Source organism: Triticum dicoccoides, chromosome 1A, assembly GCF_002162155.2.
Source record: "Triticum dicoccoides isolate Atlit2015 ecotype Zavitan chromosome 1A, WEW_v2.0, whole genome shotgun sequence".
Lineage (NCBI taxonomy): Eukaryota > Viridiplantae > Streptophyta > Magnoliopsida > Poales > Poaceae > Triticum > Triticum dicoccoides.
The window spans coordinates 145427305-145447140 of NC_041380.1; the positions used below are offsets into that span (position 1 = coordinate 145427305).

Sequence of the window (19836 nt, forward strand, 5' to 3'; positions counted from 1 at the left end):
AGTACCCTGGCCACTCGTCGGCAGGAAGGATCCCATTCTTGATTTAGGTAGTGTTAGTGTCTTGTAGGGTTGCGAGGTGGCGACGATGTCCCATAATAGAAATAATGTCTCCCACATCCCATCCTTGTCACCACGGTGCGTCTAGCATCGGCGAAGAGAGCGTGAGTGTGTATTTGGCAAATCTCACGGGATTCCGTCACCGCTGGTCTTCGGTGGATCTGCTTGGATTTTGTCTATGTCCGTCTGAGGCAAATCCATATGGATTAGATTAACCAACATTTTCATCAGTTTGTTTACAGCCTTGACCCTTCCGATTTACGCTTATCATCAATTGCAATGACTGTTGTTCTAGTGCCCTGGTCCTGTGGGACATCTTAACACGATGACTTCTCGATTGTTTACTACAACAATATTTGATCGGCTCCAATGATAGAGTGATGATGACGGCACGACTTTGACTCGCTCCAATGCTTGTAGTCGTCGCTAGGTGGTCCACTGATCTCGTTGTAATTTTTGTTACTTCTAGTATTCTTTGTACTGCCATGACATAGTATTAATAGATCGGAAGATTTTTCTGAAAAAGTGATACCAATGGAAAGTGCTTTTCAATACAAATCCAAGGATATAATTTTTATAATATAAATGACATTGTTGGACCAATCTTTTTTCAACCTTTAATCTTAAAAAAACATGGACGCTGTATATTTCCAAATGAAGGGAGCATACATCATGGCCATAAAACAAAATTAAAACAAGTGAATGGCCATATATTCAGTTTATAGTCTAATTACCGTTCTTTGTCCTTTTTTAAGAGACTGTACTCGTGTTATCTATAGGTGGCAATGGAGGGGAGACCCATGGGCACTTAAAAACATAGTTCTGGTAACATCTTGCAGTGCTTGTATCATAGATTTCTCATTAGCTTGCAATTTAGTTATATATTTTCTTAAATATATGGTGCCAAAATATATTTGTTATGCATATATACTATTTTAGTACACAATCTTAAAAAGTTTTATCTAGATGATATACAAAATATAAACTAAATAGACAAAACAATAAGATATTTCTTTTTTCTATGTCCATGCATGGAACTTCATCACTTGTGTTGCCCCTCCATCCTATGTCAGGGGAGGAACCAATGTAAAGTAACACCCTTAAATTATTTTATTGTACTTACTATCTATTATTTTAAAGAAAATATAACCTTTCAATTACACTTATACGATTTCATGCAAAAGAAAGAAAATCAGGAAAAAAAACTAGGCAACGAGACCACGTAACCCTGAAAGAACAAGACCCTACAAGATATTTGAGTAATATTCTTTCAGTAATAATTTTTCAGCCATGGAACCCCCTCCCAGGGCGACACATGCAGCTCCTAAAACCATAGCTGGCGGGCCTCACCCTTAGCTTCTCTTCCCCTAGTAGTTGTTTGAGGAGGCCGCAGAGCAAAGCCTACACGACATGGTCAATTCTGCTCGTTTCATGGCGAACGATGGTGGGCTTGCACGTGATGTGAGAGTGGCAGATGCAAAGGGTGCGACGAGGTGCTATGATTTGAAGGTGAGACATGGTGATGTGAAGAATTGCACTAAGCATCTCTTGAGGGAGCTACTGGGTGTGTGGAAGTTACATATCTAAATGAGGAGCTCAAGTTTAAGGTCGAGGAGAGGAATCCTGGCTTGAAGGCGTGTTGCACGACCCTGTCCGGGTGTGAATTTGCGGTCCTGATAGGTCGCTGGGCGACTTGAAGTGCCCGATGGGCCACCGGTCTAGGTGGTGGCGAGGTTGTAGTCAGTTTTCCTTTAAGAAATTGAGTTTCCTCTAAGAAATCATGTTTGTATGATTTCTAGTCCTGTTTCTGTTATAAATTGGTCAACTGATGCTCCTTCCACGCCTACTATATCTCGTTGTTACCGGTGACTGGCTATTGCGGTCTTCAAAGCGTTGTATAGTGTAGGTGTTTGCAGGTGTTTCCATCTCTTACCGTCTAGAAGCAATTTTATTTTTTACAGGTCGTTTTGCGTCTTGTTGTCCTTCTTCTTTTGTATCGTTTCCTGTTTTTTACATAAATATCTGATGCACTTTCTACAAAAAAAAAAAACCAAACACAGAACACAAAAATAGAAAAGGAATATGGAGCCAATAAAAAAAAGCGCCTTATCACCAGCCCCCCCAAACTTGCCCATTGCTTGCTTTCTCATCTCACCCCTGGCCCCTGGCTGGCTGCCATCTCGTCCCAGAATTACACGCCAAACCAGACCCAAATCGAATTGAGCTATATATACTCGCGAGATAAATCGAGTAGCCTAACCTAAAACCCTCACCTTATCCTCTCCTCCCCTCTTCCCTCCCCTCCATCTCCTCCTCCGACGACGGAATCCGACGACTTCTGCTGCTGCTTTGCTTGTGGGCGGAGCAAGAGGCGGCAGCATGGCGACCACCGACGCCCGAGTCGCGCCCGTGGCCGACGAGCGGCCTCCGGCCGCTGATGCGGACGAGGCTGCGGCGGCGGAGGGGGCCAAGAGTGCAGGGGCGGCGGCGGCGGAGGTGGGTGGAGTAGGGGAGGGCGAGGAGGTGAGATTTGAGGGAAAAGACCGGAGCTTTACTGGTTCGGAGGCCAACAACGGCGGGGTGGTGGAGGCGGAGGACGGCGGGGAGGTGGAAGCAGCGGTAGGAGATGGGAAAGATGCAAGTGAGGGGGCTGGAGAAGAGAAGGAGGAGGAGGCGGCTGCGGCCAAGGAGGAGGAAGGTGACCGGGAATTGTCGGTGGAAGATGTGAAGGCTGCGTTGTTGGTGCAGGCGCTTGTTGCAGCGAAGTCTGAGTCCGACAATGGTGAATTGGGCGAGGGGGATGCTTCCCTGCCATCCGCTGATGCGCTGGTAGGTGATAAGAAGCCTGAATTGACAGACGAACCAGAGGAAAGTGCCTCTTTGGAGGTGAAGGAAGTGGGCAACGTGGCACTCGATGCTGAATTGTCCGAGGAGAAACCAGAGGGTGAGAAGCGTGCAGAGGTGGCCGCTGGAGGCGAAGATGATGGTGAGTTTGACAGTGAGAAGGCGGTTACGGCGTCCACCACGAGCATGGAGGCGGCGGAGCCGGAGGATAAGGTGGCTCCTACAGCTGAAGCCAATGGCAGTTTGGGTGGTGAGGCTGAAGCGCCTGCTGAGTTGGTGGTGGTGGGAGGTGAAGAAGCTCCAGAAGCATCATTGGAGAATGAGGCTGATGTGGAAGACAAGGCTGCAAAGCAGGGACCTGAAAGCGATGCAAGTCCAGTGGTAAGTGGGCCTCTTCAATCTGATAATTTTTGTTGATAGTATTGATATTGGTAAGATATCTTATGAACAATTCAAATGACCCAATCCAGGTTGCTGACGATGGTAACCGCGCTGATGTTGAAGACGAGGCGGCAAAGCCCGAGCCGGAGAGCGATGCAACTCCAGTGGTAAGTGGGCATATTCGTTCTAGTTCTGTTACTAGTTGTCTTGACACCAGTAGAGGATGCGAACAATTCAAATGTAATGAAGCAGGTTGCTGATAACGGTACCGTGGAGAACCATGCTAATGTGGAAGACGAGGCTGCAAAGCTTGATCTGGTGAATGATGCAAGCCCAGTGGAGAACCATGCTAATGTGGAAGACGAGGCTGCAAAGCCTGATCAGGTGAATGATGCAAGCCCGATGGTAAGTGGACATGCTCAATATAATTTCGTTGCTACTACCTAGTAATGTTGACACTACTGGAGTTTAAAACAAATAAATGATCCAAACCAGGTTATTGACAATGGTAGCCTGGATTACCAGGCTAATGAGAAAGATGAGGTTGCAATGCCCGAGCCAGAAAGCGACGCAAGTCCTGAGGTAAGTGGTCATGTTCTATCTAAATCTTTTGCTAGTAGTGTTAACATTAATGTGGATTTTGGGGATATAAAGAATTCAAACGATCCATACCAGGTTATCGATGACATTAGGTCGGAGAGTTTGGTGAAGCTTGCTCCTTCAAGCGTGGATGTTCCGCTTACCGAAAGCAATGAGAAGGCACAAAATGCAGAGGACCAGGTGGTTGCTAGTGGAACTGTGGAAAATGTTGGTGTTGAGAAGCCTACAGAGGTTGAGAGTGTTGTTGCTGGTGGTGATGCTGTTATCTTGTCTCGGGAGTTGGCTCCAGAACCAGTCAAGGAAAACAATGATGATGTCGATGAGAATGAACCTGCTGCAGAGGTGGTTAGCCACAAAGAAGAGGCTGGTGATGATGAGATAGTTGTGGCTGCAGTTGCAGATGATCAGAAAACTGTAGCTGCAGCTGATGACGAAGACACAGGTGGTGAGGAGAATGAAGGTGCACAAGATGTTACTGACCGTGAAGTAGAGGCTGTTGATGATGAGATAGTTTTAGCTGCAGCTGATGAGAAAGATGGGAGTGGTAATGAGGGTGATGAGGACGATGATGAGGTGAGCTTTGACAGGAGTCCTGCACGTGTTGCAATCATAGAGAACTCTGAAGCTGCAAAGCAGATCATGAAGGAGCTTGGTGAAGGATCCTCAAGTGGTAGTCCTGTGTCTGGCTTGAGCAGCTCAAGGGAGTACACTAATAGCATGGATGGACAAATTGTTCTTGATGATTCTGAGGACGATGATGATGACGACGATAATGAGGATGATGATGAGAAGGGTTTTGACTCTGCTGCTTTAGCTGCCCTACTAAAAGCGGCTACCGGTGCATCCCCTGATGGGAACATCACAGTTTCTTCGCAAGACGGTTCCAGAATCTTTTCCATGGATAGACCTGCTGGTCTGGGCTCCTCAGCCCCATCTTTGCGGCCAACTGCCCCCCGCCAACCTGCCCGGTCAAACCTCTTCAGCCCCTCTGAGCTGGCAGTGACTGCTGAGCCTAATGACGAGATGACAGAGGAAGAGAAGAAATTGCATGACAAGGTTGAGTTGATTCGTGTAAAGTTTCTGCGCCTTGTCTATAAATTGGGGGCGACCCCTGAAGAGACAGTAGCAGCACAAGTGCTGTACCGTCTGAGCCTTGCTGAGGGTATCCGACATGGAAGGCAGACAAACAGAGCTTTCAGCCTCGAGAATGCACGGAAGAAAGCCTTGCTGCTTGAAGCGGAGGGAAAAGAGGATTTGAGCTTCTCCTGCAACATACTCGTCTTGGGAAAGATTGGAGTTGGCAAAAGTGCAACTATAAATTCTATATTTGGCGAAGTGAAGTCCAAAACTGATGCTTTTGGTGCAGCCACCACCAGCGTGCGTGAAATTGTTGGTAATGTGGATGGTGTCAAGATACGGATCATTGATACACCAGGCCTTCGGCCCAATGTGATGGACCAAGGAGCCAACAGGAAAATTCTCGCATCCGTCAAGAAATATACCAAGAGATGTCCCCCAGATATCGTTCTATATGTGGACCGTCTCGATAGTCTGAGCCGTGATCTTAATGACTTGCCTCTTCTAAAAACCATTACTTCTGTTCTGGGTTCTTCCATATGGTTCAACGCCATTGTTGCTCTCACCCATGCTGCTTCTGCTCCTCCTGAAGGCCTCAACGGTGCCCCTATGACATATGAGGTATTGATGGCACAGCGATCCCACATTATCCAGCAATCCATCAGGCAGGCTGCAGGGGATATGCGTCTGATGAACCCAGTAGCCCTTGTTGAGAACCATCCTTCTTGCCGGAAGAACCGTGAGGGTCAGAAAGTGCTTCCAAATGGCCAAAGTTGGAGGCATCAGATGCTGCTCTTGTGCTACTCATCAAAGATATTATCAGAAGCCAACTCACTTTTGAAGCTTCAGGATCCTTCTCCTGGGAAGCTTTTTGGGTTCCGCTTCCGCTCCCCGCCACTTCCTTTCCTGCTATCCTCCCTGTTGCAGTCAAGAGCTCACCCAAAACTTTCACCTGATCAGGGTGGTAATGAAGGAGATTCTGATATTGATTTGGATGAGTATTCTGATATAGAACAAGATGAAGATGAAGAGGAATATGATCAGCTTCCTCCCTTCAAGCCTTTGACCAAAGCGCAGCTTGCAAGGCTCACAAAAGAGCAGAAGAATGCTTATTTTGATGAGTATGATTACAGGGTCAAACTTCTGCAGAAGAAACAGTGGAAGGATGAGCTCCGCAGGTTAAAGGAGATGAAGAAGAGAGGCAAGTCTGATATGGATGCTTATGGCTATGCTAGTATCGCAGGTGAAAATGATCAGGATCCTCCTCCAGAAAATGTTTCAGTTCCCTTGCCTGACATGGTGCTGCCTCCTTCATTTGATTGTGACAATCCGACATACCGTTACCGTTTTCTGGAACCAACCTCTACTGTCCTTGCAAGGCCTGTTCTAGATGCGCATGGGTGGGATCATGACTGTGGCTATGATGGTGTAAGCGTTGAAGAGTCGCTCGCTCTCCTTAACAAATTCCCAGGTACTGTGGCAGTTCAGGTTACCAAGGACAAGAAGGAATTTAGCATCCATTTGGATTCTTCCATCTCAGCAAAGCATGGGGAGGATGCGTCTTCCCTTGCTGGTTTTGACATCCAGACTGTTGGGCGGCAGCTTGCTTATATTCTCCGTGGTGAGACCAAATTCAAGAGCATCAAGAAGAACAAGACCACTGGAGGATTCTCTGTGACTTTCTTGGGTGACATTGTAGCAACTGGGCTGAAGGTCGAGGACCAGCTCTCTGTTGGTAAGAGGCTGGCGTTAGTGGCAAGCACAGGCGCAATGCGAGCTCAAGGGGATACAGCCTATGGAGCCAACCTGGAAGCACGCTTAAAAGACAAAGATTATCCAATTGGTCAGTCCTTGTCAACCTTGGGCCTGTCCCTCATGAAGTGGCGCCGTGACCTTGCCCTGGGGGCTAATCTTCAGTCCCAGTTCTCGATTGGAAGGGGTTCAAAGATGGCTGTTCGCCTTGGGCTCAACAACAAGCTGAGCGGACAGATCACCGTCAGGACAAGCACATCGGAGCAGGTCCAGATCGCGCTACTGGGTCTAGTCCCAGTGATAGCCTCCATCTACAGGAGCTTCCGGCCCGGTGAACCATCGTTTGCTTATTAGCTTGTCAAGAAGAGCATCTATTTACTTAAATCATCAATGTGTTGTGTTAGCAATTTTCCTAATTTCTTGAACCGGTAATCTGTATCAGTTTCATTTTTCCTTTCTGCCCCGCAGATTGTTCGTATCATAATTTTGGCTGGAGAGTGTTGTTATATTCATCTGGAACTATAGTTCAATAATGTTGGTAGATCTATATGATCCTTCTACCATTCTATCAATCACCGTTGTTGCTGTCCATCTTTTTAATGTTCTTTACCGCATGATGAGGAAATAAGCACTGTCTGCATTTCAAGATTGACTTGGAACAAACCCAGAACTTGTTTTATTTTGGGAGGGAGTACCAACCCAGAACTTGCTTTATTTTGGAAGGGAGGTACTCACTCTCTTCACAAATGTAAGACATTTTGGCAGTTTTAAACAAAGGGAGTAGTAATTAACAGGTTGTATCATACTCTGAATCTCAGGTAGTGTTACTTGCTACGGCAACAATCATGCTTAATATCTCCACTATACCGACTGTGCGGTTTTTGAGTATGAGAAAATAGACAATAACTAATAACTATTCAGATGAATCATACGAACAGGTGGATCCTCGTCTGAACAACAAAAGATGCAAACCCATAATGATCCTGGTACAGTAGTTCTATAATTCTGTGATCCTTGTATCACTCTATTACTGATGTTGGGTCTGACGAAGAAATTTCAGTTCGGTTCAAACTTTGGATTTGGATTACTGATACCTGTCACCCTACATGTTTCTGCAGTTCTGCTTTCTGCTGGTGATTATTGACTATTACCTGGCTCCTTAAATCCCATGCATTGCATTTCGATGGTGATTTTTCTGTATGTTGAACGTCAACTAAAATTTATTCGAAAATTTTGTAAATATGTTGAAACCGTGTGGATTCAGTTTGAAGTCGCGCGAGAATTGAGAATCCGATCTTCTTAAACTAATAAAACCTACTCTTGCTAGTTAGTACTGATAGTATGCTGAAACGTTTGTGAGATTTGTTCAAACTTTGACCCCAAACCTCAAATCACCATTGAGCCTTGTTGAAAGAGAAGAAAACACCCACAGAGCTTGCTGGGGGCAATGAAACTTCTTAGGGCTTCTTTGATTTAAAGGAATTTTATAGGATTTCTGGAGAATTGAAATCCTTAGGATTTTTTCCTATGTTGGTCCTTTGATTCATAGGATTGGATTCCATAGGAATTTTTCCTATGGAATCTTCTGTACTACATTTCATAGGAAATTTAACATCCACTTGAACCTCTTTTTACAATTTTTTTGTTTTTCCCGTGGCATCAAACAATCATTGCTAATTCTATAGGATTCAAATGGGCATGCCACTCCAACCCTACATTTTTCCTATTCCTATGTTTTCAAAATCCTACGAATCAAAGAGGCCCTTACTACTAAGAGCATCTTCGACGACTCTCCTTTTCCCTGATAAATTTCCCGTGTTGAGAAGGAACCACTCGTTGACAGGGCTAGCTATACCTTCTACTATTGGTCGAGTGGTTTGTAAGGACTGTCAAAAGGCATCTCAATTAGCATCTGCAATCTGCGTAATGGGCATGACCTAAGGCATGTCTTCAAGCTGCTGCCCTATATATATGCCATGTAGATTCGCATGTCAGGGGGTGATGCCCTGCAATGTGTCGGATTCTTTTTTGCAGGTTGCGAGTGCTTCACCCGTGAAAAAAAAGGTTGCGAGTGCTTGATGTGGTTACGTGCAAAAGTTTGGAGTGGAGGGCGAGAGAATAGATATGCATGTCACCCATGTGTATGGGAGTTTTTTTTTTGCTGGACATGGATTATCTGCTCCCAAGCTTAAATACACACGCATGAACAATAAAATTCAAAAACAGTAAACATTTTTTTTAAAATCTTAAATTTTTGGATGAACATCAACATATGTTCTAATATCATGTAAAAATTCACCTAGAAAAGACATCTATGGAGGCTTGTAAAAAAAGGTCAGGACTAAAAAAAACCGCATTTGAAGCACTCATTTTTCTGTTTTTCCGGCACATGCCACTATGGGTGACTTTTGGTGGTGAAATTTTGCATGATGCCAGAACACTCGTTGATGTTTATCCACAAAAGTTTTCAGAATTTTTTGATTGTTTTTACACACTTTCAAAAATTATTGTTCATGCGGGTGCATTTGTGTTGGGGATTAGATCCGATACTTTATATTTTTTGCTATCTTTCTTTTATTTGAGGCCCACTAGGTAGCAACTTGGGTTGAAGAAATAAAATTAGTAAAGTTGCCTCAAGTTACCTTTTCCTATGGGGCAGCAAGATAATGATGTCTTCATAACCTATACCGTTAGCAAGTGTTAAAGCGGTCCCTATAAGGGAATGAAATTGTCTAGCATCAACACGGAAATTAAGATCAAGTTTGCTAAAACATCATACTTTTTTCATAATCTAGGGAAACCGTAATTTGGACGGGCCGTAAAAAAGAAAGTGCTTATGATATGGGACATTGGCTATTACTCCATCTGTTTCAAATTACTCGTCGCAGAAATGGATGTATTTAGAACTAAAATACATCTAGATACATCCATACCTGTGACAAGTAATTCGGAATGGAGGAAATAGATTTTTTAAAACACGGTACGACACATATGCTCATATTCGCGTATATATACTCATCTTCATAAACGCACACACTCTTTTTTTTTGCGGCTGGTGAACGCACACACTCTAACCTCATTGTCGATGCAAGCGACATGTCCCACGGAACCAGCATCAACGAAAAATTGATTTTTTTTTAATAAACATCAATGCCAAATCTAGAACATAACCTCCAACGGATGGTTCCACTGCAGAAAAACCAAAACCAAACCCCCACCTGAGCTACGCGTCCAGTTGGGGCCTTGTGAATTACTCGGAGGTTATGTGGTCGACACAAAACCGGTGGTCTTGTTGCGGAGAAAGCCTCTCCGTCAGCGTCAGGTTTTCGACAGAAAGCCACAGATCTCTAGACCTCGTCTCGAAACTTCCAGCAGCGTAGCAGCACCACAAAACATATTCCATTCCAAAAACACACAAAAAAAAACCGAAAAGCGTAAAACACGGCGAACGCCGTTCACACATCGCGCACCGCCCCTCGTAAACGCAAAACCGCCCGTACACGTCACACCGTCCCCCGTCTCCCTCACAGACGCGCCGGCCCCACACCCAACCGCCTCCGCATCACGGCGCGTAGCCACCACCCACACCCACCGGGACGCGGGCCCCATTTTGCCTGCCCCACTGTCGGCGACCCGCAGCGGGCCCACCCACACCCCCTTCTGGAAGCCCCGGCGCGGACGCGAAACGGACAGGCGCAAAATTCCTTAACGCGGAAGGCAAAAGAAAAAACAGACGCGTCCGATCGGTTTCATATTGTCTCTCTCTTCTCTTCCCTATAAGAGCCCCGATTCCCCACCTCCGCCAAATCCATCCACCGAATCCCCAAAACCCTAGCAGCGAAATCGCCTCGATCGAAAAAGTTCTTCGTCTCCCTCTCGCGGTATCAAGCGCAGCTCCGTCGATCCCCCACCTAAGAGCAGTGATGGCGCAGTCAGGCAACAACGACGCCGCCCCGATCAGCACCCAGCCCGCGGCGGTAAGGGATCTCGCCCCGAGATTTGTTTCGGCTTTTCAATTTCGGTTGTGATTTGGTGCTGATCTGTGGTTTGTTTTGTTGGCGCGCGCGCAGGAGGAGGTGACGGTGGAGAGGACGCCCGAGGAGGAGGAGGCCAGGCTGAGGTACCTCGAGTTCGTGCAGCAGGCGGCGGCGCAGGCGGTCGTGCTGGCCGCCGCGGCCTACGCCTACGCCAAGCAGGGCGCAGGCCCGCTCCGCCTCGGCGTCGACCACGTCGAGGGGACCGTCAAGGCCGTCGTCGGCCCCGTCTACGACCGCTACCACGCCGTGCCGCTCGACCTCCTCAAGTTCCTCGACCGCAAGGTGAGAACAATTGAGAAACTTGAACTTTATTTCTTAGCTGTATGTGATGATTTATTATCCGATCCAGTTACTGGCTGTTGCTTCTTGCGACGGGAGTATCTAGTTCTGTGCTCCTGATTTCACATCGCATCTGCGTAGTGTTATGAGCCGTTATGTCAATTAAACTGCTGGATTGTTTATCCTGTGAATCTAGTTTTTTCTTAGTAATACTGATGATGTCCTGATAGTTTGATACTACCTAGGAGAATCAAGGTGTTCTTGCCAATCTGTTGATCACATACCTTGTCTGAACACCAGAGGAACTGACTTATTAGGTACTCGTTATAATTTGTTGTTGGCAGCTGTCTGCTTCATTTTCTATCTGTAGAGTTGGATTGTAGGATCTTAGTTGGTACAGGGAAAAATTGAGTTGATGTTAACTGAGGATATCATATTTTGCTTGCATCTATCTGAGCAATTCGAAATGGGATTGGCTACAACTCTTGCATCAATCAATTTATGTCCAATTTATCAACACAATAGCCTGTAAAGCAAATATCATTATAACATGGGCATTTGAATTCAGATGTTGCTAGTTCTTGCAACTGATTTATTGGTTAGCGCGAGGCAAGGCTTATGCAGTGTTAACTAACTGTTTCTTCATTTCTACACTTCCACGTGCATCGTATTTTAATCATTTGATTGCTATTCAAGTAACTAATGTCTGCATGTGCTTGTGCCTTGCAGGTTGATGAGTCTGTCCAGGAGCTTGATCGTCGTGTCCCACCGGTCGTGAAGGAGGTGCCAACCTATGCCCGCTCTGCAGCAGCTGAGGTGCAGAAGACAGGCATAATGGGCACAGCAACTGGACTGGCCAAGTCGGCCATTGCTCGCGCTGAGCCAAAGGCCCGCGACTTGTATACCCGCTACGAGCCTGTGGCCGAGCGCAAGGCTGCCGAAGCCTGGGCTGCCCTGAACCGCCTCCCGCTCGTCCCCTCAGTGACCCGTGCCGTCCTCCCCACAGCTGCACAGCTCTCAGCCAAGTACAACTCTGCCGTGCTTGATGGTGCTAAGCGTGGCAACTCCGTCGCTACCTACCTCCCGCTTGTCCCAACGGAGCGCATCGCAAGGGTTTTTGCCTACCCGGCAGCTGACCCTGCGCCTGCCACAGCTCCTGAGATGCAGCCCATCCCGACGCAGTAACAATAAGAGCTACCCGGAGTTTTATTATTACCTAATAGCTGTAGGAGTCGGTATCTCGATGTAGTGTCTTGTCTGGCTTGTGGTGGACAGTGGTACTATATGTGGATGGTCCCTGTGGTATCCGCCTCTGTTGAGGGGATTCGAATGCTGTTGCTGTGCAGCAACACCTGCTTTGTGTTTTAGTTTGTTCTTCATGAACCACTGTGTGTAATGCTTTGAATCAAAGTTACAGGAAACACCATCTGTAAATTCATTACTGTTTTTATGCGAGTGTGTATCGACTGTCGGCACTGTTTTATTTGCTATTACAAGAGCAGTATGCATTGTTTACCACTGCTGTTCAAGTTATTTGCATGTTTATGTAGATTCCTTTGGCTGATAAAGTGTGGGCAAATGATTTTGAGTGTTGTTAGATGAATGATTTTTTGCATATTTCTGGACTGATTAGCAATCTCAGAAAGCTGAGTTCCATTGAAACTTGTGTATCACCATGACATCTGCACAGATAGGATGGCAATTTCGCTTGAGCTTGGTTAGTTATCATGTTTACTTGCCAATTTCGCAAGAAGTTGCCATTTTTTGGGAACTTCCGATATTGCTAATTGTTGGCTTGCCAAGTATTGGCAATGCCAAATGTTGGCATCAAACAAATTATCCACAGAATTTTATGCTGGCTATGCAAACGCTATAATCCAGATTTTTTGGCCATGACAAAGGCGATTCTCGGAGCTCTAGATAGTCATGCATTATATAAGCAAAAAGTGAACATTTTATAAGCTTCAGGACACGACATGGCCAAAAGAACAACCACAAACGGAAAACAAGCTGCACATTTCTAGCCTTTCTCTAATGAATTGTAGTAGGAGTATATGCAAAGATACTGAACCGTTAGTAGGGCCTCCTTTTCTTCTCTCGAACACACAGGTCAATTAATTAGAAAATTTGTTCAGTACTCCCACAAGGGTCACAACCACGTTTTCAGGTTTTGAATATCCCTTGTTTGATTTCAGTGATGAACCAGGAACAGAATTTCACAGTAAGCTATGCAAAGGCTATACTCTAGAAATTATTTTGCCATGACAAAGGAAGTATTTAGATTATCGGAGCTATAGATAGTTATGCATTAGAGGGCCAAAAGAACAAACACAAACGGAAAAGCTGCTCATTCAGCACGAGTATCTGATATCTGATGAACATCCACCACTCCGCCATTAGTACTCAGTAGCAACTATGCCCAATACTGCTAACAAGAAGATTCAGCAATATCAGGCTCCCAGCTCATGAAACATATTCAATACGCCCCAGTACGCTTGATAAGATGCCACATACCACTCACCACGTTCCCAAACACATCTAGTACTATCGCTTGAACACCTGAACTATATACATGGAGATATATCTCACTGTATCATCTCCTAAACCCTCTTTTTCATCTCAGCAATGATCTCTGGGAATTTCAGAACCAGCAACGCATAACCATCGGTGAAGATGGCCTTCTTGAAATTTTACTCCGCCACAAAGAAGTCAATGCACCTGTTCTTCAACTCCTGGCAATTGTAGCTTTCAGCCCAAGCTAAGATAGTTGCAACTGTATCTACCGACACTTTATCCCATAACTTCTGGGCGCAAACAATCTTCAGTCTGTCCAGTGCATACCGATCGGCCGCAGCAAGCAGGTTCTGGAACATCTCGGTGGAAGAGTCCTCAAGCTCGTCTTCTAGGGGCAATTCATCTGTGTATATGAACCGGAGCATAACTTTGAATGTTGCAGGTGTGATGTCGTGCAGCGTGATGGATGGCATTGTAGCTTCAGACATGGGCTCTGCTCTAAAGACTGGTGAGCGGGCAGCAAGCACTGCTCGGTGAGCATGGAATGTCTCATGGTCAACGATGAATGACACATCTGTCCCATCAGCGTGATCTAGCAGGCGGCCAAGATGGGTCCCGATGTCTGAAGGAGGGACAAGAACACAGTTGTCATCGATGGTCATGATGGAAAATACAAATGTGACATGCCCCTCTGTTAAGTAACCTTTCTCCAAAATAGTTCCCTGGATGAACTGACCCCATCCCCAGCAGTCGCTGCTGTCTTTATCTTCCATGATTTCCAAGGTTTGAACGAACCTTCGTCTGTGCGCCATACATGGCTTGCTGTCCCTGCCCATCATAAAGACCTCAAACATGACCTCCACACTTCTAGACTTGCTCATGTGCTCCAGGAAGATCGAAACATACTCCTGGTCGGCCTCTAACTCCCCACGCGGGAAGAACTTAACCCTCCACAGGTGTCCCCCGGCGGAGACGATGTCGGAATAGAAGGCCATGCCAACGGGAATCTGCTTGCTTCGTTCATAGTCTACTTTGAATTGGAAGACACAAGAGCCCACACTGATGTTCTCCGCTGGTCTGTTCACTGAACAAAATTTAAGTTGATGTAAGGACAAATTGCCCAAAACAACATCGAGCAGGCAAAGAGAAAGTACCGCAAAATTGACAATGCAGAGCACACAAGCTAGTGAATCCGTGAGCTCAACGAACCGAAGAAGAGCATGAGAGGAGTGGACACTCACTGGCTTGCTGAATGGTGCCGGACGATCCAGTTGGCGATCGCTGAGAGGAGATGACAGCGATTGTCCTGCGGGTGGTGGCGATCGGTGCCGAGGCGCTGCCGGACGCTCCTGAGGCACCGGAACATCCGCCGTACGCCGTGTGTCCGCCTCCTCTTCCCCGCCGCTCCTCGTCGCCTGGGCTCGTGGCCGCCGCTACTCGCGGCGAAACCCTTGAGCACAGAACTGTTTTTTTTACAAGGAGCACAGAACTGTTCTTGAAAGCAACTAGTTAACGAGCGCTTCTTTGGGAGCCTCGCAACGATCAGCGCCATTTAGCGCGCTCTCAGCCATTTATCACGTGTCGCATTCTGGACGCTCCCTTCGGATTTTGTTTTTTTATTTTTCCGCACGTGTTTTCGGCTTTTTAAACGGGTTTTTTCGACGTTTTGGTTTTTCCCCGGTCTTTCTTAGCTTTTCGACCAATTTTTTTTTTGAAATTTTCTTTTGCGCGAAAAAACGCGTTTTTTTCCTTCCGCGAAAGTCACGAATTTTCTTCCACGAGAGGCACGGTTGTGCTTTAGCAAAAGTAACGGCCGTGCCTTTCGAAAACGAAAAAAACGCGTTTTCTGTTTTTTTTCACGAGAGTCACGGTTTTGCTTCCACGAGAGGCACGGTTGTACTTTCGCGAGAGTCACGGCCGTGCCTCTCGGAAAGGGAAAAACAAAACGTGTTTTTTGTTTTTTTTTTCTTTCGGGAGAGTCACGGTTTTGCTTCCGCGAGAGGCACGGTTGTGCTTTCGCGAAAGTCACGGCCCATTAGACCCCAGTGGAAGGCAAGATCAGAAAACACCAGCGAAGCTCAGCTAGCCGATCTGGATCCCATCATTGTCGCCGAGGAGGAGTCTGCCGCGGGGAAAGGATCTATCCGCCAATGCAGCAACCGCATGAGCCAATCTCTTCACACCAGTCTGGAACTTCATCTTATCATCTTCTTTAAGCAAACCTGCCCAATATAACATAAAAGAACATGTAGTGAAAACAGCCTCCAGCGAAATACGAGCAATATGTTTATCAAAAGTGACTTTATTGCGAAGGTTCCAGATCCCCCAGCAAATAGCAGCGATAATCATCATATAGAAATGTTCCCCTCCTGGAAAAACATATACAACCACGCCCAACTTTGCCAAAGCGATCAGGGACAACAAGATGCTCCACCCGTCATTCCCAGCACGCCCCAAATTGTGCGGGCAAGTGGGCAAGTAAAGACTAGATGGTTCGCTGTTTCAACATTTGTACAAAAAGAACATGTAGGATCTCCATGCCACTTCCTAGCCCGCATATTATCTCTTGTAAGCACAACATTTTGAAAAAGTTGCCACAAGAAAATTTTGATTTTTAGTGGGATAGGGGCTTTCCACACCCACTTATAGTTAGGGCCAGATAGGTTCCTTTCTAGCCACTCATAAACTGACTTAGTCGTAAATTTTCCTTTACTATTATGCTTCTATGAGATAGTATCTGAAGAGTTATTCAAAGACAGCTGCCTGGCTTTCATAACCATCCAAGCCCATTGATTATTCAACTCACCAAACAATCTGCGTCTAAAATCCAGATTATAATTGTTTGCAACCCAGGAAGCAACAGTGCATTCTTGATCTTGGTAAATAGTAAATAGATCTGGGAAGCGCTCACACAGAGTTGTATCATCTATCCAAGGATCATGCCAGACTCTAGCCAGGTTACCACTATTGATATTAACTTTCCTTCCAGCCATATATGTGTCTTTGACTTTCATGATAGCTTTCCAACACGGGGAGTCCGAGAAACGGCTCCGTATATCAGCTACTGTTTTGTTTCTAAAGTATCTGACCCTCACAATATGTTGCCATAGGCCATGATACGTCTCCAACGTATCTATAATTTTTGATTGTTCCATGCTATTATATTATCAACCTTGGATGTTTTATATGCATTTATATGCTATTTTATATGACTTTTGAGACTAACCTATGAACCTAGAGCCCAGTGCCAGTTTCTGTTTTTTCCTTGTTTTAGAGTATCGCAGAAAAGGAAAATCAAACGGAGTCTAATTGACCTGAAACTTCACGGAACTTATTTTTGGAAGAAAAGCAACCCGGGAGACTTGGAGTCCACGTAAGGGAAGCAACAAGGAGGCCACGAGGCTGGGGGCGCGCCCACCACCATCGTGGGCCCCTCGTGGCTCCCCCGACGTACTTCTTCCGCCTATATATCTCCATATACCCTAAAACTATCAGAGAGCACAATAGATCGGGAGTTCCGCCACCAGAAGCCTCCGTAGCCACCGAAACCCAATCTAGACCCGTTTCGGCACCCTGCCGGAGGGGGGAATCCCTCTTCGGTGGCCATCTTCATCATCCCGGTGCTCTCCATGACAAGGAGGGAGTAGTTCTCCCTCGGGGCTGAGGGTATGTAGCAGTAGCTATGTGTTTGATCTCTCTCTCTCTCATGTTCTTGAGGTGATACGATCTTGATGTATCGCAAGCTTTGCTATTATATTTGGATCCTATGATGTTTCTTTCCCCCCTCTACTCTCTTGTAATGGATTGAGTTTCCTCTTTGAAGTTATCTTATCGAATTGAGTCTTTAAAGATTTGAGAACACTTGATGTATGTCTTGCCGTGATTATCTGTGGTGACAATGGGATATCATGTGATTCACTTGATGTATGTTTTGGTGATCAACTTGCGGGTTCCGCCCATGAACCTATGCATAGGGGTTGGCACACGTTTTCATCATGATTCTCCGGTAGAAACTTTGGGGCACTCTTTGAGGTCCTATGTGTTGGTTGAATAGATGAATCTGAGATTGTGTGATGCATATCGTATAATCATACCCACGGATACTTGAGGTGACATTGGAGTATCTAGGTGACATTAGGGTTTTGGTTGATTTGTGTCTTAAGGTGTTATTCTAGTACAAACTCTAGGGCTGTTTGTGACACTTATAGAAATAACCCAACGGATTGATTGGAAAGAATAACTTTGAGGTGGTTTCTTACCCTACCATAATCTCTTCGTTCGTTCTCCGCTATTAGTGACTTTGGAGTGACTCTTTGTTGCATGTTGAGGGATAATAATTATGTTATTATTGTTGAGAGGACTTGCACTAGTGAAAATATGAACCCTAGGCCTTGTTTCAACGCATTGCAATACCGTTTACGCTCACTTTTTATCATTAGTTACCTTGCTGTTTTTATATTTTCAGATTACAAAAACATTTATCCACCATCCATATACCACTTGTATCACCATCTCTTCGCCGAACTAGTGCACCTATACAATTTACCATTGTATTGGGTGTGTTGGGGACACAAGAGACTCTTTTTTATTTGGTTGCAGGGTTGCTTGAGAGAGACCATCTTCATCCTACGCCTCCTACGGATTGATAAATCTTAGGTTATCCACTTGAGGGAAATTTGCTACTGTCCTACAAACCTTTGCACTTGGAGGCCCAACAACGTCTACAAGAAGAAGGTTGTGTAGTAGACATCAAGCTCTTTTCTGGCGCCGTTGTCGGGGAGGTTAGTGCTTGAAGGTATATCTTTAGATCTTGCAATTGAGTCTTTTAGTTTCTTGTTTTATCACTAGTTTAGTTTATAAAAGAAAACTACAAAAAAATGGAATTAAGTTTGCCTCATACGCTTCATCTTTTTAATATCTTTCGTGAGTATGATGGAAAGGAAAATTGTGCCAAAGTGCTAGAAGAAGAATGCATTAGAATGTTTGGCACTAAATATTTGAATGATGAGCATGATTGCAATGTTGTTAGTATGAATTCCTTGAATATCCATGATGCTAATGATATGCAAAGCCACAAGCTTGGGGAAGCTATGTTTGATGAAGATGATATTTTCCCCCCAAGTTTTGATGAGCAAATTTATTATGATGAAAGCATGCCTCCTATTTATGATGATTATATTGATGAAAGTAGATTTGGAGAGGTCATGACTTTATTTAGTAATGATTCCACTATTCCAGAAGAGGTTCCAATTGATTATGAGAACAAAGTTGCTATCTATGATGATTATTGTGATGACTTGTATGCTATAAAGAATAATGATATCCATGAAACTTGTCATCATGAATTTAGTTTTCAATTGGATTATGCCTCACATGATAATTATTTTGTTGAGTTTGCTCCCACTATTATTCATGAAAAGAATTTTGCTTGTGTGGAGAGTAATAAAATTTCTATGCTTATAGATCATGAAAAGAATGCTTTAGGTGCTGGTTATATTGTTGAATTCATTCATGATGCTACTGAAAATTATTATGAGGGAGGAACATATGCTTGTATAAATTGCAATAATATCAAGTTTCCTCTCTATGCGCTTAAAATCTCGAAGCTATGCTTGTTTTACCTTCCTATGCAAGTTGATTCTTGTTCCCATAGGTTGTTTGCTCACAAAATCCCTATGAATAGGAAGTGGGTTAGACTTAAATGTGTTAGTCATATTCTTTAATATGCTCTCTTTATGTTTCAATTCTTATCTTTTATGTGAGCATCATTGAAATCATCATGCCTAGCTAGGGGCGTTAAACGATAGCGCTTGTTGGGAGGCAACCCAATTTTATTTTAGTTCCTTGCTTTTTGTTCCTGTTTAGTAATAAATAATTCATCTAGCCTCTGTTTAGATGTGGTTTTATGCTTTTAATTAGTGTTTGTGCCACATAGAACCTTTGGGAAGACTTGGGAAAAGTCTTGTTGATCATGCTGTAAAAAACAGAAACTTTAGCACTCACGAGAATTGTTGCCATTTTTTATTGGAGAGTGCTATTTAGTTAAGTCTTTTTGAAGATAATTAATATATAAATTCCTCACGTCCAGCAGTTTATTTGAGAATTTTATGAGTTCCAGAAGTATACGTTTGATCCAGATTACTACTGACTGTTCTGTTTTTGACAGATTCTATTTTCTATGTGTTGTTTGCTTATTTTGATGAATCTATGGCTAGTAAAATAGTTTATAAACCATAGAGAAGTTGGAATACAGTAGGTTTAACACCAATATAAATAAGGAATGAGTTCATTACAA

General features: G+C 44.7%; 3 protein-coding genes across 3 annotated transcripts; 2 read left to right on the forward strand and 1 right to left on the reverse strand.

Moving 5' to 3' along the window:
* The first annotated feature begins 2240 nt into the window (after positions 1–2240).
* On the forward strand, positions 2241–7283 carry LOC119367864 (translocase of chloroplast 159, chloroplastic-like). Its single transcript, XM_037633256.1, has 5 exons — positions 2241–3282; positions 3372–3449; positions 3535–3687; positions 3778–3864; positions 3958–7283. The coding sequence occupies exons 1-5, from the start codon at positions 2437–2439 to the stop codon at positions 7063–7065; spliced, it is 4272 nt and encodes a 1423-aa protein (XP_037489153.1). The 5' UTR covers positions 2241–2436; the 3' UTR covers positions 7066–7283.
* A 3169-nt stretch (positions 7284–10452) lies between these two features.
* Positions 10453–12542, forward strand: LOC119367876 (REF/SRPP-like protein OsI_017815). Its single transcript, XM_037633265.1, has 3 exons — positions 10453–10688; positions 10782–11030; positions 11757–12542. The coding sequence occupies exons 1-3, from the start codon at positions 10635–10637 to the stop codon at positions 12210–12212; spliced, it is 759 nt and encodes a 252-aa protein (XP_037489162.1). The 5' UTR covers positions 10453–10634; the 3' UTR covers positions 12213–12542.
* Positions 12543–13363: 821 nt separating this feature from the next.
* Positions 13364–14878, reverse strand: LOC119275060 (BTB/POZ and MATH domain-containing protein 1-like). The gene is made up of 2 exons (XM_037555865.1): positions 14783–14878; positions 13364–14625 (listed from the first exon to the last, which is right to left on the reverse strand). Coding segments are annotated over exons 1-2 (909 nt in total). The 5' UTR covers positions 14784–14878; the 3' UTR covers positions 13364–13717.
* Between the last annotated feature and the right edge of the window lie 4958 nt (positions 14879–19836).